The sequence below is a fragment of the Schistocerca gregaria genome, chromosome 2 (genome assembly GCF_023897955.1).
Source record: "Schistocerca gregaria isolate iqSchGreg1 chromosome 2, iqSchGreg1.2, whole genome shotgun sequence".
Taxonomy (NCBI): Eukaryota; Metazoa; Arthropoda; class Insecta; order Orthoptera; family Acrididae; genus Schistocerca; species Schistocerca gregaria.
The window spans coordinates 541028594-541046149 of NC_064921.1; the positions used below are offsets into that span (position 1 = coordinate 541028594).

The following is a 17556-nucleotide window of genomic DNA, read 5'->3' on the forward strand; positions in this document are numbered from 1 at the left end:
GGGGTGAGCGCCAGCCAGTGCTCTTCAGGTCTGCTGGCGTGCTGGTGCGGGAGCGGCCGCAAGCCGGGGTGCGTTCCATTGGCAGAGCCGCCAGGCAGGCACGCCTGCCGGCAGACGTTAGCGGCAGCCGCTGTGCCGGCAGAGTCGCCGCTCTCAGGTAGATGCCAAGTGCGGGAGGCTCCACCGCGCCCCGCGTCTCTGCCAGCAGGCCTGCCGTGGATCCCAGCGCGGCAGGGCCCTTAGCACGCTGTCCACAAGACCGGCGACACGACGTTGCCATAGCCTGTTCCCCCCTCTCGTGGCAGACTTGAGCAACAACGTGTCGCCCGTCTCATGGACAGCGTGCTAAGGAAGATCAAGGTACGTTACGGAGCACAGGATGGAACAACACGGTACTGAGTGTCACCCAGCAGCAGATTTAGATTTCACGCATGCGAAAAAAAGTGCACTTTCAAACATAGTGTCTCTTCATTTTGATTACTCTTTTGTTTTTATTTGACAGTTACTTTTTATTTTACTTTTTTAGTTTCATAAGGCTCAGTCTTTCATCCCCTTCGGTCTAAACCCTCTCACGTTCATAGCTGCATACGTGATGTATTACGTTTTTGAGGGGTATATACAGGCTGATCCAGTGATAATGTTACACCCGGAGATGGTGGACAAAGTTGAGGTAAGGGACACTGGTCCGGAAATTCTAAGCGAAAATCGTTCTGATACCTCTGACATTGGACCTCCTCTACTGCAAGCTGCGGACCAAAACAAGGAAGAAATGTTCAGTAAACATGGCTCTAAAATGCCTACCTTAAAAGCTATGAGTACTTGTTCATCTTTGTTGCTGTGGAACACACCTCTAGTAAACGTGGGCTCTAAAATGCATACCTTAAGAACCATAAGCACTAGTTCACCTTAGCTACTGTGAAACACATACCTTGTACTGAACAAGTACTCAAAGCTCTTAAGACATGCACTTTAGAGATATGCAGTTTCTCTGTTTAAGTACTTCTTCTATAAAGTGAGATTTGAAAACTGTTAATTGTTGTTGCAGATTGTCTTTAAAAATCGTAATGAAATAACTTCTGTCTATTTTTGTTTGACCACAGTAATGCAGTTAATAAAGAATATTATTATTTGCCGGCTAAGCTCAATTATATTTGGCTCTGAGCACTATGTGCCTTAACATCTGTGGTCATCAGTCCCCTAGAACTTAGAACTACTTAAACCTAACTAACCTAAGGACATCACACACATCCATGCCCGAGACAGGATTCGAACCTGCGACCGTAGCGGTAGCGCGGTTCCAGACTAAAGCGCCTGGAACCGATAGGCCATATCAGCCGGCCAATTAGAATATTACGTATTACAATGTTTACGTAAGGTGGAGGGAGGCATAAAGGTTCGCGCTAGCCTATGTAGACCTTATTTAGCTTATGTAGTAATACTGACTGCCTTAGAAATATGCATTCGGGAGGACGACGGATTACTTTCGTTAAAACAGTGCGCTTTTTCGTCATTTTATTTCGGGAGATTTCCATTAACTCACCAAAAAAATGGTTCAAATGGCTCTGAGCACTATGGGACTTAACATCGGAGGTCATCAGTCCCCCAGAACTTAGAACTGCTTAAACCTAACTGACCTAAGGACATCACACACACCCATGCCCAAGGCAGGATTCGAACCTGCGACCGTAGCGGTAGCGCGGTTCCAGACTGAAGTCCCTAGAACCGCTCGGTCACACCGGCCTCGGTGTGTGTGTGTGTGTGTGTGTGTGTGTGTGTGTGTGTGTGACGGGAGAGGGGACAGTAACAAGATTTACAAATTGCATTAGTTATTTGACAAACAAACACTGAAATACGTAAAACGCAAATTACTTAAGTTACGATACAGCTAACTAACTAGATACGAAACGAGCGAGGTGGCGCGGTGGCTAGCACACTGGACTCGCATTCAGGCGGACGACGGTTGAATCCCGCGTCCGTTCATCCTGATTTAGGTTTTCCGTGATTTCCCTAAATCGCTCCAGGCAAATGCCGGGATGGTTCCTTTGAAAGGGCACGGCCGACTTCCTTCCCCGTCCTTTCCTAATCCGATGAGACCGATGACGTCGCTGTTTGGTCTCTTCCCCCAAACAATCCAATCCTTAGAAATATTTTACTGTTACATAAATTAATGCGTTCATACATTTTATATAGCAAAACTCTTTACTGTTCACAAAAATATTATAAGTGCCTACGTTAGTCCAGGCCAAATCTCAAGTTGGGCTTCATGTAGGAATCCAGTAAGAAAACGTTTAGAAGTTATACTGCTCAGCTTCTCTGTTGTTCTGAAAATTAAACAATGTAAATCGTCGCAGGCCGTGAGTTAATTCAAATTCATATTTGCTGCGTAATGGCGGCGGCTAGGTCGTCAGAATGATGTTCAAACAGCTAAAAATGCTAAACGCTGAAAAATCTTAATGAATTTGAGATGTAAGGGTATTTACAGCACTTGAATAATTCCAAAAAATGATCTATAATCATATATGGAAATATTTAACAGATTTACTCATACGCACCAACACACCTCATTGCTCAAGCAGAAACAGTTCGACCATTCATTCTTTTTTAATAACTATTACTTTAATTACAGAAAAAATTTTTGGTAAATGAAATACGTACTACATTTTCAACACACAATGATTCCTAGCGTTTTCTGAATGTTTGTTACAAAAGACAATTCTTTTCTTGTGGTCCATATTACGACCTCTTAAAAATTGGAAAGCAAAGTGCTTGCATTAGAAGAGATCCAATGTCAGAGATATGGGAAAGATTTTTGCTTATAAGATGTGTACTGACGAACAGATGCGCAGTTGTTGAGCAACTGCCCGCCAGATGAACTAGGGGATACCAAAAGTGTTTCTTCAACGACTGGTAACCGGACGTTGTTGTCCATGGGCCTCCGCAGCAGGGTCTCTTACCTCAAGTTGGTACAGGTACCCTTCTTTATCATCCCTGAAAGTATATGACATCATCACGGAATCACACAGTATAGACACACAGCAGTTCCGGCGTCGTTCACCTCCTGACGTTGCAGATGATGATTGTCTTCGAAAGTTCGACTTTTAGCTGAAACATTGGATTATTCATTTTGGGTAATGTGGATACTATAACCAGAACCGGTTTATGGAACAAGCGACTCGAGCCGCCGCTTGGGGCATCAAGCTGAGATGGGTATCAGAGCCGCCCAAGTGCAAAATTCGTACATAATTTGTAGCGAAAACTGACACAGGCGAACGTGTTGGAGGGAAAGAAAAGGAGGAAGAGGGGCGAAGTAGTAAGTCGCTTCTCTGGAAAAATGTTGTCGGACCGGTTCTGGTTATAGTAATTGCTGAGAAGAATGCGCGACATTAGAGTGTGGTTGAGAGACGGGTGTAAATTGTGCCCTTTAGCAGAATAGAGTGAGCCAGTCTAAAACAATTTTCATGAATACATTTACGTCTACACTACAACTGTGAGTGATTTGATGTGGTTAGAATGAGTGAAATGTATCACACTGTGCCACTTCTTCAGCATGTTGATACTTCCAAAAAATATCACTCAAAATCTTAATTTATATTGTTTATTTATATTGTGCTGCGCATACCACGTTTTTTTCGTAAGATTACAGGTTTCGTTCGTGTTTGTTAAATAATCGTCAGTGGTAGGGTTCCTACTCCGTTTCGTGCTTTCAATAGTGATGTGATATCTGTATGCACATTTCCACATTTCGCAAGAAAATTCCCTTCTGACACAGGTGCTGTGCGGGAGATCATAAACGGCGAACAATGAAACTCAAGATGGCCGATAACGAAGTCTACCGAGGCCGGTTTAAGGCTTAAGCAATACAAGCGGCCGCTGAGGCGCCAAGTTCAGAGGGTCGCCAGAACTTCGTATATGTGGTATTTCATAATTACTAGCGAAAACTGGCACGGCTGAAAGTAAAGGATGGTAGAAGCAAAAACCTTTCGGTCGACATGGTTCCACAAACGAACTGTTCACAAGATAACTGCGAATGTGTGGTTAGCAACTGCCACTGGCTTCAGTTTCAAATATTGTCCTACAAAAAACAATTTTATCGACATTTTTGCCAATACTTTATGTAAGCTTACGGATCTTCCTGACATTACCTCAGTCTGTAGCTAATTTTGAAAGGAGTTTTTTGACGCACATGTTTATCAAGACAAACCCTAGGTCAACACTTGATCAAGAAAGTCTGTTGTAATCTGCAGTAATGCGACGCTTTGGGTTCATTCTCCACACAGTCCTGACGTGGCCGCATACGATTTTCATCTGTTTGCAAAACTTACAGAACATCTTCGAGGACTTCACTATTATAGTGATGAAGTGATGGAAAAGAGATATCGATCCGTCCCTGAGTCAACTAGTACTAAAGCAACTTGTTCGGATGGCAAGTAACGTAGATCGCGGGCGCCCGCGGGGCAGAAGGAAGCGAGGGGTACGACTGTTTTTCCGCTACCCGCCTCAACCCTCTCGAGCACTCCCCTCAGTTGTCTACTGCACTTTGGGGTAGTGCGTCTCCTACCTTACAGTCCGCTAGACGCGAGGAGTGCTGAGTGTGGCGGTGTGCACGGTTACAGGTGGGCGACTCGGCGGCAACGGGAACGGCGTTCCTGACGGGCGTGAAGACGTCCAACGGCGTGCTGGGGATGGACGCGTCGGTGGTGGCGAAGCAGTGCCCGCGGCCGGCGGACGCGGCGGCGCGGCTGACGTCGCTGGCCGGCTGGGCGCAGGCGGCGGGCCGCGCCGCCGGCGTCGTCACCACGACGCGCATCACGCACGCCACGCCCGCCGCGCTGTACGCGCGCTCCCCGCATCGCGACTGGGAGTGCGACACCGGGCTGCCCCAAGGCTGCCACCAGCTCGACATAGCGCGCCAGCTGGTGCGTACCGCCGACACACGCAGCCGCTACACAATCAGCAGTCAAACGAAAACTGGACATCGGCTGCAGCGGGACCACGCAATGGTTCCGTTTAAAAATAATCACCGCAAGAGTTAAGACATTCGTCCAACTGGGAGACGAGACGATCAATGGCTGTTTCGTAGAACGCGGTAGGCCACTGACGGATCAGCTGCACCCACTTTTGCACTTTCTCGCCCATCTCGCCTTTGTTTAGGTCCCAAAGGGTCTGAAAATCGCACCATTCGGGCTCTACGAAGGATCTTGTAGTGTTTTCCAACCATTTCCATCCAATTGGCAGTGTGGAGGCGGGCGCTACCGTGCAGCTTACCGGAATTTGTGTAAACAGCTTCGGATTTCTTTAGTGGGGGAGACGTGGAATGTTCCCACTGCTGGCTTTGCTGTTTGCCCTCGGGCTCGGAATGGCGGCACCGCGTAAGGTGACGATCACCTTCTTCGTCTGAGGGACCCTCTGCTCACCAAGTTCCTCGAGCGCGGAGCCACAATCAATGCGCAACGGTATGAAGACATTTTGCAGAAACTGCGATGCGCTATAAAGTCAAAATGCCCTTAATGCTGCGAGAGGGAATCATACTGCTCTGTCGCACACTGCCAGTCGGATGGAGGCTACACTTCAGCGATTTGGTTGAGTAACACTGCACCGTCCTCCATACAACCTCAGTTTTCATCGTGTGATTGTCACATTTTTGTCGACCTGAAGAAAGACGTACATGAACGTCGGTTTCAGCTGGGTGACGAAGTGCAAGAGTGGGTGCAGTTGTGAATTCGTCGGTGGCCGACCATTTCCTTGTGCGATAAATGTCTTAATACATATGATGATTACTTTCGAATGGAACCACTTCATGATCCTGTTGCGTAGGAGTTCGGTGTTCATTTGACTGCCCTCGTAGTAAGCGTGCGTGCTGACTTGCAAAACTGCTGTCCAGCGTATTAATATGTGCCTACAGATCCACACTGAGAATTCTGGTTAACCTGCCAGTCGGTAAAGAAGTACTATAGCACCAGTAGTGTGTTGCAAGCATGCTACTTGCTCTGTATTCTTTATCAAACAATTTTACAGAAACAATTCGGTGAAAAAGTATTCTTTCATTACTTATACACTTATATGCCGGCTTCATGGTCAATCAATTGCCTGTGTTTTCGTTAATGGTCACTGTGATATCTCAAAATTAAGTAATCCATGGCACAAAATCTCTGTTCACCATTCGCTACCCACACATACACCCTCTAGCACACATATAACACTTCACTCATGCTAGGCAGCTTAGATGTCAGACATTACCAAGTCTGTTTTGTGCACATCCCGTCCCTAAGGGACCTAGGTGGTACTTTCTCCCATCGTATTTCTTTCCAGAGAGTAAGTTGTGTGTGTAGCAAATTTGGCTGAAACGAATCCTTTGTTTAGGAAGAGATGTTGAACATACATAGACATATACATTTATTTTTCATCTATATCCAGTTAGCTAGCAGTTACAAAATACATGAAATATAACACTGGTAAATACAAAATGAAGAACTGCTAAGCCAACAACACCACAATACCAAAGATAATTAACACAATGATGATAACATAGTAAGTGTAATGGCCTGGATTAATAAGAGGGGTATCTACTGTGACCCCAACACCCAGCGCTTATTGTTCTCTTTTGAGTAGCGAAAATTTTTATTGGTTGTGGTTGCACCCCTCCCCTCCCAGAGTGTAATGCCTTAAGACAATAGTAAGTGGACGCAGCTGAAGTATGCAGATTTGACAGCATCGATTTCACAAAGAGAAGTAATAATATCGTCAGCCCAAGAAGCTGAACTTAACCTTTTTGGAAGGTCAAGAATATGTTCAGAGCAGTTAAGGGGGGTTGGACGTCAAACGGGCCGACTTGGAGCAAGAGAGGCACCACAGGACATTTTATTTTCTACTGTCTATCCTTTTACAAATAAATTTATAAAACTTTGTCAGCTTGACCAGAAAGGATTCGGGATTCACATTCATAGCAGGGGAAGTTCAAACACATAACAAAATAAATTTTTTTACATGTGAAATTTGATCATTTTTTCGCTTACTATTGGCTGCATTTGTTCCTATAGGTACATTTTTCTTCGCAAGTAATAGAGATTCTTTGATGAATTTTGCACATCATACAAACCATACTTACAGGTGTATGAAACTCTAAAATTTTCTAAATCTATTAAAAACTGTGGTAAAAATTGAGATAATTAACTACAAAATTTGATTTTTTTCTAAACATAAAGTTTAAAACGTAACAGCTCATTCATTTTTTCATAAATTAAATAGATTCTAGAGCTTCAGACACTTGTAAGTATGGTTTGCATGCTGTGCAAAATTCATCGAACAGTCTCTTTTACTTGTGAAGAAAAGTGTACCTATAGCAAGAAATGCAGCCAATAGTAAGTGAAAAAATGATGAAATTTCACATGTAAAAAAATATTTCGTTATGTTTTTTAGCTTCCGCTGTTACGAGTGTGAATTCTGAATCCTTCCTGGTCATGCTGACAAAGTTTTATGAATTTACTTGTAAAAGTATAGACAGTGCAAAATTAAAATGTCCTGTGGTGCCTCTCCTGCTCCAAGTCGGCCCGTTTGACGTCCTACCCTCCCGTAAGATTATCGTCAATATATACACAAAGGAACATGGAAAATTCCAACTTATTAGGTCTCGATTAAATTAATGTTAATATTTCTGTGCAATTCTTTACTTTGCTTGGGAATGAGTGAACAGTATTTTACCTGCATTTGACCGAACCACTTTGGAATTTCACCAGATCCAGTGTTGGGAGTTTGTTCAAGATTACTGTTGATAGCTTTGTTACAATAAAGGTCGTGTCATCAGCAAAAATAAGTCTCAAATGTGGTACACGTCGCAAGGTTGTTAATAAAGATAAGGTACAACAGGGGACCGAGAACAGAGCCCTGGGGAACTCCAATGTTGACATTTCCAATCTCAGTATGGACTACAACCGTACGAGAGATGTGAAAAAATGGATTACTCGTTAGCAGTATGCTTCCATTGTTGGAAGTATTTCCCACCGAGCTGACTTCCAGATAAAAGTGTTGGCTTCTTCAGTAAAGTCAGGAAGGTGTAACGGTATGCACAGGTGGAGGAGATGCCGGGCATGGAGCTGCGCGTGGTGCTGGGCGGCGGGCGCAAGCAGCTGGGCGACCTGGCGGCGGAGGAGCGCGACGGCACCGACGACGACGGCTCCTGCGGCCGCGCCGACGGCCGCAACCTGACGGCACAGTGGCTGCGCCTGCCCGGCCGCCGCCACCTCGTCCACACCAGGGAGCAGCTGCTGCAGGCCGACCTCGACAAGGTCTCTGCTCTACTCCACACACTATAATAATAATGGCGAGTGACGAGGGCCTCCCGTCGGGTAGACTGCTCGCCTGGTGCAGGTCTTTCGATTTGACGCCACTTCGGCGACTTGCGCGTCGATCGGAATGAAATGATGATGATTAGGACAACACAACACCCAGTCCCTGAGCGGAGAAAATCTCCGACCCAGCCGGGAATCGAACCCGGGCCCTTAGGATTGACACTCTGTCGCGCTGACCACTTCTTTTTTCTATTTTTCATTACTGATCGTTGTATTTGGCCGTTGCGGACCTCGTAAGACATCCTGTTCAAGTACTGTGGTTGATCCTTCCACTCAATTTTTTATTACAGAGGCCAACCGGCTCTCTGACCGAACACGCTGAGCTACCGTGCCGGAGTCTCAGCTACCGGGGCCGGACAGTCCACACACTGGTAGCCAGCTACAATTAGGAATGGGCGATACTCAGTATCGCCGTATGTCCCGCTCTTTGTGGTCTGTCCCAATTTTTAGGAGTGTCACGATCCATCCCACATAAGCAAAAGGCCCAACTTTTGGGCCAACCGCGGTGGTCTCGCGGTTCTAGGCGCGCAGTCCGGAACCGTGCGACTGCTACGGTCGCAGGTTCGAATCCTGCCTCGGGCATGGATGTGTGTGATGTCCTTAGGTTAGTTAGGTTTAAGTAGTTCTAAGTTCTAGGGGACTAATGACCACAGCAGTTGAGTCCCATAGTGCTCAGAGCCATTTGAACCATTTTTGAACCCAACTTTTGGACACAGCTAACAATCTGAAATACATTCTATACAAATAAAACAAGACACAGTACACAGTAATATTTCGAATAGGACGGATATTAGTACATACGATGTACTCATACATCTACAGAAAGACAATTGATTACAAATTCAAAAAAGCCAGATGACTTTCTCTTTCCAAGAGAAAGAGCTTCACGAACTGAGCAAGTCAATAATGCATTGGCCCACCTCTGGCACTTATGCTAGCAGTTATTTGGCTTTGCACTGACTGATGGGACTTCTTGGATGTCCCCTGAGGGATATCGTGCCAAATTCTGTCCAGCTGGCGCATTAAAAATCCCAAGCCAGTTGGAGGGGTCCTGCCCATAACACTCCAAACTTTTTCAGTTGTGGAGATGTCCAGTGACTTTTTTGGGCAAAGTAGGTTTTGGCAAGCATGAAGACAAGCAGTAGCAACTCTCACCATGTCTTGATGGGCATTATCTTGCTAAAATGTAAGCCCAGAATGGATTACCATGAAGGCAAACAAGGTGCAGAATATCATCAACATACCTCTATGCTGTAAGGGTGCCATGGATGACAACCGAGAGGGTCCTGCTCTGAAATGAAATGGCACCCCAGACCATCACTCCTGGCTGTTGGGCCATATCACAAGCAACAGTTAGTTTGATATTGCATTCCATATTGCAGATAACAGTTACATTTTATCGCACCTCTGTCCGGGGCATCCAGGCATGTCTTTGCTGGTCATTGGAGCTCAGTTCAAAGCAGGCCTCACCACTGAAAACAGTCAATGAGATTCCAGACCAAACATGCCCGACATCACTGCAAATAATATTGTTGATGTACAGAGGTCAACAGTAGTCGGCACAAAGGGTGCTGTGAGCTCAGATCCCATTCTGCAAGCCTTCTATTAATCATCTTATATATTGATATGTTTGGTAAACATACTAATAGCAAATGTGCCGATCACATTATTCTTGTTGCTCTAACTGCTTCATAGCCATTTCAAGCAATGAAAAACTTCCTCAATGGATGACCCTTTTCCGGCTCAGTATGTTACTAAGCTTTTCCTCCAATGGGGCTGAGTGATTAAGTACAAGGGTGAATGAGAATATAACTTTCAAATTGGGAACAAAATGTCATTCTGGACAAGCCCTGGTTTAATGTGAGTCATAATGTTATCACATGAGCTTTAGGCATGCACAGGGGAGGGGAGGTTGAGCGTATTCCGATGCATCCATTGTCTTCATTTCAAGAGTATTTTTCTCTTAATATTAATGATTTGTCAATATGGAAATGTTGAAGTTTTAGTCAAAGGCTCCTGGGAAAAAGGAGGGGGGGGGGGGGGTTCTGTAGGGCTTTGGAATTTGGTTACAAGACTATTTATTAAAGAATTCTCATTAATGTCTATCAGTGACTGTCAACAACTCTACTAAACTGCACATTTAACATTGCAGGTAATAATGTGAAATACCATGACTTTAGAAATCAAAATAAAAGTGACCCTTTACAGAATATTAATGAAATAGTGGCTTTAATATTTTCTGGGGAATTTCCTCACAATTATCTTATTGGCTGCAGGAAAGCACTGATCCTACACCATTCTGGTGGAAAATAAACATGGCAGCAGCATATGTACCCATTGTTAGTCCCTAATTCTCTTAAGAAAAAGAATAGATGGCATGACAACAATGAAATGTGAAATTTTGTTAGGAAACAAGGTGTAGATGACATCAAAGCTGGATAAATCTTTTTTAAAAGTTTATTCCCTGTTTCTCCAAATACTGTAGAAAACTACAGTATTTTTGCTGATATCCAACAGGATTTTCTTATTTGTTCTGACTTTTATTTCTATTTTATATTCTTAATGTTAAGTTTCAAACTAACCTTATGGGAATATGAAAAAATATATTTTGTTAATATTTTGTAGCTAGATTTCATAACTAGTTGGATAAAAAATGACACAGATATTCATATTAATAACATAAAAAAGCGACTATATATATACTGTTGAAGTGTGTTTCTTATTTAGGTGTCAAAGTAATCTACCTTAAAAATACCTGACAGGTATCAATTGTTTGAGATACTGTGTAATTCTTATCAAATTTAGTGTGTGGGACACAACGTGTTTGCAAACTCACCAAATCAGTTATATCAAAATGCAGTTTTAGAATATTACCTTCTCTTGACAAAATTTTTACGTACACACTTGCCTGTAATTTTGTAGTTTGCATGTGTTTTGCAGGTGGACTACCTGATGGGACTTTTCAGTGCAGGACACATCCCATACACTGATGCTCGCCGGCCCAGAGAACATCCCTCTCTGGTAGAAATGACACAGCAAGCCCTGCGTCTACTGTCACGTCATAGCAATGGCTACTTTCTCCTTGTAGAAGGTGGCCGTATTGACCATGGCCACCACAAGAACTATGCCCGTCGTGCACTCGAGGAGACTCTTGAGCTTGAAGCAGCTGTCGCTGCAGCCCTCGCCCTCACTGACCCTAAGGTGAGTAACATATCTATCAATACACTAACATCTTGTCAAAAAAATTTCCTGTAAATAGTTCGTTTTTCATTCTCATTTTTACGTCATGTCTGCCTCACTGTTCCAATACTACATTGAGGTGATGAGTCATTGAGTACCTCATAATATCATGTTGGAGCTCCTTTAGCCCACTGTGGTGCAGCAACTCAACATGCCATGGACTCAACAAGTCGTTGAAAGTCCCCTGCAGAAATAATGAGTGATACTGCCTCTATAGCAGACTGAAATTGTGAAAGTGTTGCAGGTGCAGCATGGTGTTTGGGAATATACTACAGTCACAGTGGCTCCAATATTGGTCGATTCCACTCACGGCTGAAATCAGCCATAGATGGCCAATCTTTTCAAACCAGTAAGCCACTATGCATGCAATCACACTATAGCCAATCTTGTATCCCAAACCTACAGATTGTGGATGACATTTGGTGAAATTCAAACCAGTTTGTTTTCTTCTACCAAATCGACCAATGTTCTCGCACATGAAATATGAGCATGAGAAACTGATAAGTGTAGTCCAAGAAAGAGTGAGTTTGTGGCATCCTGAGGTTGAAAATATTGTAATCAGAATATATTCAGAATCTGTAGACTGAAATCACAGGTTTATTCAAAATCTCAAATAGGCAAAATCTTTATTGGGAATTTTAGGCGTACATTATAACCTCAAAAAGTAATTTGTTCAAATGAAAGGGGTGGCATATCTTATATGCTTATAGCTATTTTACTGGATCTTTTTTGTTGTTGGTTGTCATTAGTTGTCTGCAAATTATTATTACTGCTTATTGGTGCTTTATACCAGTATGCCAGTAGGGTAGTGATTCTGATAATATGAAATGGTTTGCATATGTGGTGTACAGTATATATTTCCTCATTTAAGTGCTGTAGGTCATCAGAGTATCTTATTCTACATTTTATGCTCATCTTTGACTCATGTGACAGTCACTGAAAGTTGACATACGTCTGCATAACTTTAACCAAATGCAGTGAAACAGGATATTTACAACTTGATTTTCAAGTGTACCACAAATTACCTCAAGTAAGTGACAGAATGTGTCTCCTGTCATCTCATATATTCATAAAATTTGTGTGGTTGTTCCAATAGATGAGGAAAGAGTGTATAGGGCTTGCCACATTCTTTACGAGACAGGAAGCTCATTCATGTGTATTCAGCATCTCTTTAATAACAGAAGCTGCTATGCAGGACTCACATCCAAGCACAGAGATGTCGTGGTATCCACCCCTCCATGTTGTTGTTGTTGTTGTTGTCTTCAGTCCTGAGACTGGTTTGATGCAGCTCTCCATGCTACTCTATCCTGTGCAAGCTGCTTCATCTCCCAGTACCTACTGCAACCTACATCCTTCTGAATCTGCTTAGTGTACTCATCTCTCGGTCTCCCTCTACGATTTTTACCCTCCACGCTGCCCTCCAACGCTAAATTTGTGATCCCTTGATGCCTCAAAACATGTCCTACCAACCGATCCCTTCTTCTAGTCAAGTTGTGCCACAAACTTCTCTTCTCCCCAATCCTATTCAATACCTCCTCATTACTTACGTGATCTATCCACCTTATCTTCAGTATTCTTCTGTAGCACCACGTTTCAAAAGCTTCTATTCTCTTCTTGTCCAAACTAGTTATCGTCCATGTTTCACTTCCATACATGGCTACACTCCAAACAAATACTTTCAGAAACGACTTCCTGATACATAAATCTATATTCGATGTTAACAAATTTCTCTTCTTCAGAAACGCTTTCCTTGCCATTGCCAGTCTACATTTTATATCCTCTCTACTTCGACCATCATCAGTTATTTTACTTCCTAAATAGCAAAACTCCTTTACTACTTTAAGTGTCTCATTTCCTAATCTAATTCCCTCAGCATCACCCGATTTAAATTGACTACATTCCATTATCCTCGTTTTGCTTTTGTTAATGTTCATCTTATATCCTTCTTTCAAGACACTGTCCATTCCGTTCAACTGCTCTTCCAAGTCCTTTGCCGTCTCTGACAGAATTACAATGTCATCGGCGAACCTCAAAGTTTTTACTTCGTCTCCATGAATTTTAATACCTACTCCAAATTTTTCTTTTGTTTCCTTTACTGCTTGCTCAATATACAGATTGAATAACATCGGGGAGAGGCTACAGCCCTGTCTCACTCCTTTCCCAACCACTGCTTCCCTTTCATGCCCCTCAGCTCTTATTACTGCCATCTGGTTTCTGTACAAATTATAAATAGCCTTTCGCTCCCTGTATTTTACCCCTGCCACCTTTAGAATTTGAAAAAGAGTATTCCAGTCGACATTGTCAAAAGCTTTCTCTAAGTCTACAAATGCTAGAAATGTAGGTTTGCCTTTTCTTAATCTTTCTTCTAAGATAAGTCGTAAGGTCAGTATTGCCTCACGTGTTCCAACATTTCGACGGAATCCAAACTGATCCTCCCCTAGGTCTGCATCTACCAGTTTTTCCATTCGTCTGTAAAGAATTCGCGTTAGTATTTTGCAGCCGTGGCTTATTAAACTGATAGTTCGGTAATTTTCACATCTGTCAGCACCTGCTTTCTTTGGGATTGGAATTATTATATTCTTCTTGAAGTCTGAGGGTATTTCGCCTGTCTCATACATCTTGCTCACCAGCTGGTAGAGTTTTGTCATGACTGGCTCTCCCAAGGCCGTCAGTAGTTCTAATGGAATGTTGTCTACTCCGGGGGCCTTGTTTCGACTCAGGTCTTTCAGTGCTCTGTCAAACTCTTCACGCAGTATCGTATCTCCCATTTCGTCTTCATCTACATCCTCTTCCATTTCCATAATATTGTCCTCAAGTACATCGCCCTTGTATAAACCTTCTATATACTCCTTCCACCTTTCTGCCTTCCCTTCTTTGCTTAGAACTGGGCTGCCATCTGAGCTCTTGATATTCATACACATGGTTCTCTTCTCTCCAAAGGTCTCTTTAATTTTCCTGTAGGCAGTATCTATCTTACCCCTAGTGAGATAAGCTTCTACATCCTTACATTTGTCCTCTAGCCATCCCTGTTTAGCCATTTTGCACTTCCTGTCGATCTCATTTTTGAGACGTTTGTATTCCTTTTTGCCTGCTTCATTTACTGCATTTTTATATTTTCTCCTTTCATCAATTAAATTCAATATTTCTTCTGTTACCCAAGGATTTCTAGCAGCCCTCGTCTTTGTACCTACTTTATCCTCTGCTGCCTTCACTACTACATCCCTCAGAGCTACCCATTCTTCTTCTACTGTAATTCTTTCCCCTATTCCGGTCAATTGTTCCCTTATGCTCTCTCTGAAACTCTGTACAACCTCTGGTTCTTTCAGTTTATCCAGGTCCCATCTCCTTAATTTCCCACATTTTTGCAGTTTCTTCAGCTTTAACCTACAGGTCATAACCAATAGATTGTGGTCAGAGTCCACATCTGCCCCTGGAAATGTCTTACAACTTAAAACCTGGTTCCTAAATCTCTGTCTTACCATTATATAATCTATCTGATACCTTTTAGTATCTCCAGGGTTCTTCCACGTATACAACCTTCTTTCATGATTCTTAAACCAAGTGTTAGCTATGATTAAGTTGTGCTCTGTGCAAAATTCTACTAGGCGGCTTCCTCTTTCATTTCTTAGCCCCAATCCATATTCACCTACTATGTTTCCTTCTCTCCCTTTTCCTACACTCGAATTCCAGTCACCCATTACTATTAAATTTTTGTCTCCCTTCACTATCTGAATAATTTCTTTTATTTCATCGTACATTTCTTCAATTTCTTCATCATCTGCAGAGCTAGTTGGCATATAAACTTGTACTACTGTAGTAGGTGTGGGCTTCGTATCTATCTTGGCCACAATAATGCGTTCACTATGCTGTTTGTAGTAGCTTACCCGCGTTCCTATTTTCCTATTCATTATTAAACCTACTCCTGCATTACCCCTATTTGATTTTGTGTTTATAACCCTGTAGTCACCTGACCAGAAGTCTTGTTCCTCCTGCCACCGAACTTCACTAATTCCCACTATATCTAACTTTAACCTATCCATTTCCCTTTTTAAATTTTCTAACCTACCTGCCCGATTAAGGGATCTGACATTCCACGCTCCGATCCGTAGAACGCCAGTTTTCTTTCTCCTGATAACGACATCCTCCTGAGTAGTCCCCGCCCGGAGATCCGAATGGGGGACTATTTTACCTCCGGAATATTTTACCCAAGAGGATGCCATCATCATTTAATCATACAGTAAAGCTGCATGTCCTCGGGAAAAATTACGGCTGTAGTTTCCCCTTGCTTTCAGCCGTTCGCAGTACCAGCACAGCAAGGCCGTTTTGGTTAATGTTGCAAGGCCAGATCAGTCAATCATCCAGACTGTTGCCCCTGCAACTACTGAAAAGGCTGCTGCCCCTCTTCAGGAACCACACGTTTGTCTGGCCTCTCAACAGATACCCCTCCGTTGTGGTTGCACCTACGGTACGGCCATCTGTATCGCTGAGGCACGCAAGCCTCCCCACCAACGGCAAGGTCCATGGTTCATAAGAGGTTAAAATCTAACTTATTTCATACATAGAATAGATAAGAACCTGACCTAACCTAACCAAACCTAATATCTTGGAAAAACTGATGAAGGAGATTGGATGCATTATGACCATGCTGTTGGCCAATGTTATCAGCCGACCTCCACTGACAGTGTCAAATGACTGTTGTCAGTGCCAGTACAAATGCTGTCTTAAAATACAACAGCTAAACAAGTGTTTTAAAAATATGAAAAATGCAATACAGACTACTGCAGAAAATGAACACAAGCACAGTTGCAGTAGTTGGTACATACTCGATAAAAAGTAGCAGTGAAGGAGAAATTACCTATGAGACAGAAACTTAATTCGCTCAGATAGTAGTGTCTATGCAGGTTCCCAACTCATAATCAGTGGAATAATGAAAAGAAAGTCTGTAAATGATAAATATGTCTGCAAAGTAAACTGTGTCATAAAAGAACAATGTGATAGGCTTGGAACAATGTTCATAGATCCAAATAAATTCCTGAATGAGAACTGCCAGGGTAAGGGTGGTGTGGATCTAAATAGTTTGGGGTTCCTAATATTAAATAGGATGGTTACAGATGTCAGCACAATAATAAAGAATAAGGGAAACTAAAATGGCTTGATTGGGGTGAAAAAATTAGCTAAAAAATTCAAAAATAAGTATCATCCAATACATGAGGAAGAGCAGAATATAGATCTAAAGGTTGGTTTTTTAAACATCCAAAGGTTGAAGGACAAGGAATTGGTATTGAATTACTGTCCATCACAGAATAACTTTGACTTCGTGTATTTAAGTGAACTTTGGGCCACAAAAGACACACCTTCACTTTGTAAGTTACAAAATTATGGTTTATTAAGCAGTTACTACAGAAGAGTTCACAAGAAAGGTGATGTAGCAATTTGGGTTGGCAGATCAATCACTTGCACAATTGGTAACATAGATCTAGATTACTTGTATGAAGAACTGAATTTTGAAGCTAATGGTATAGTTATTAGCAGCATAAAGACAGCAGTAGTATCATTGCACAGGTTTCCTAGAGGTATTATTAGTGTATTCCTAGAAAAAATTGTACTCTAAGAGAACACATTTACCAACTATGAACATTATAATAGGTGGTGATCTTAATTATGATTTTGACATGTCAACTGATACACACTGTGTTAGTGATTTGAAAAAAACATATTACAACAGTTCAATCTACATTGTGATAACTATAACCCACTAGGGAACTAGCATGCTTAGACAATATATTTGCTAATTTTAAATGTGCACAAGATCAATGTGATGTAACAATCTTCCTCTTTTCTCGCCACAAATCAGTGTCCTTAATGTATGCTAACAGAATCAGCTCATTCAACCTTAGTGGTAACTTTTCCAACTCAGAAATGGTGATCACTATGCCAATGAGCAATGGAGAAACTGACAACTCAGGAAATC

General features: G+C 42.6%; 1 protein-coding gene across 2 annotated transcripts in view; it reads left to right on the forward strand.

Annotated features, from left to right (window-relative positions):
- Positions 1-17556, forward strand: part of LOC126331446 (alkaline phosphatase 4-like) — a 96208-nt gene that overhangs the window by 66085 nt on the left and 12567 nt on the right. For both annotated transcript variants that reach the window (XM_049996486.1, XM_049996494.1), the window contains exons 3-5: positions 4614-4916; positions 8067-8282; positions 11286-11546. In XM_049996486.1, the coding sequence (XP_049852443.1) occupies positions 4614-4916; positions 8067-8282; positions 11286-11546 (780 nt within the window). The remainder of the gene's footprint in view (positions 1-4613; positions 4917-8066; positions 8283-11285; positions 11547-17556) is intronic.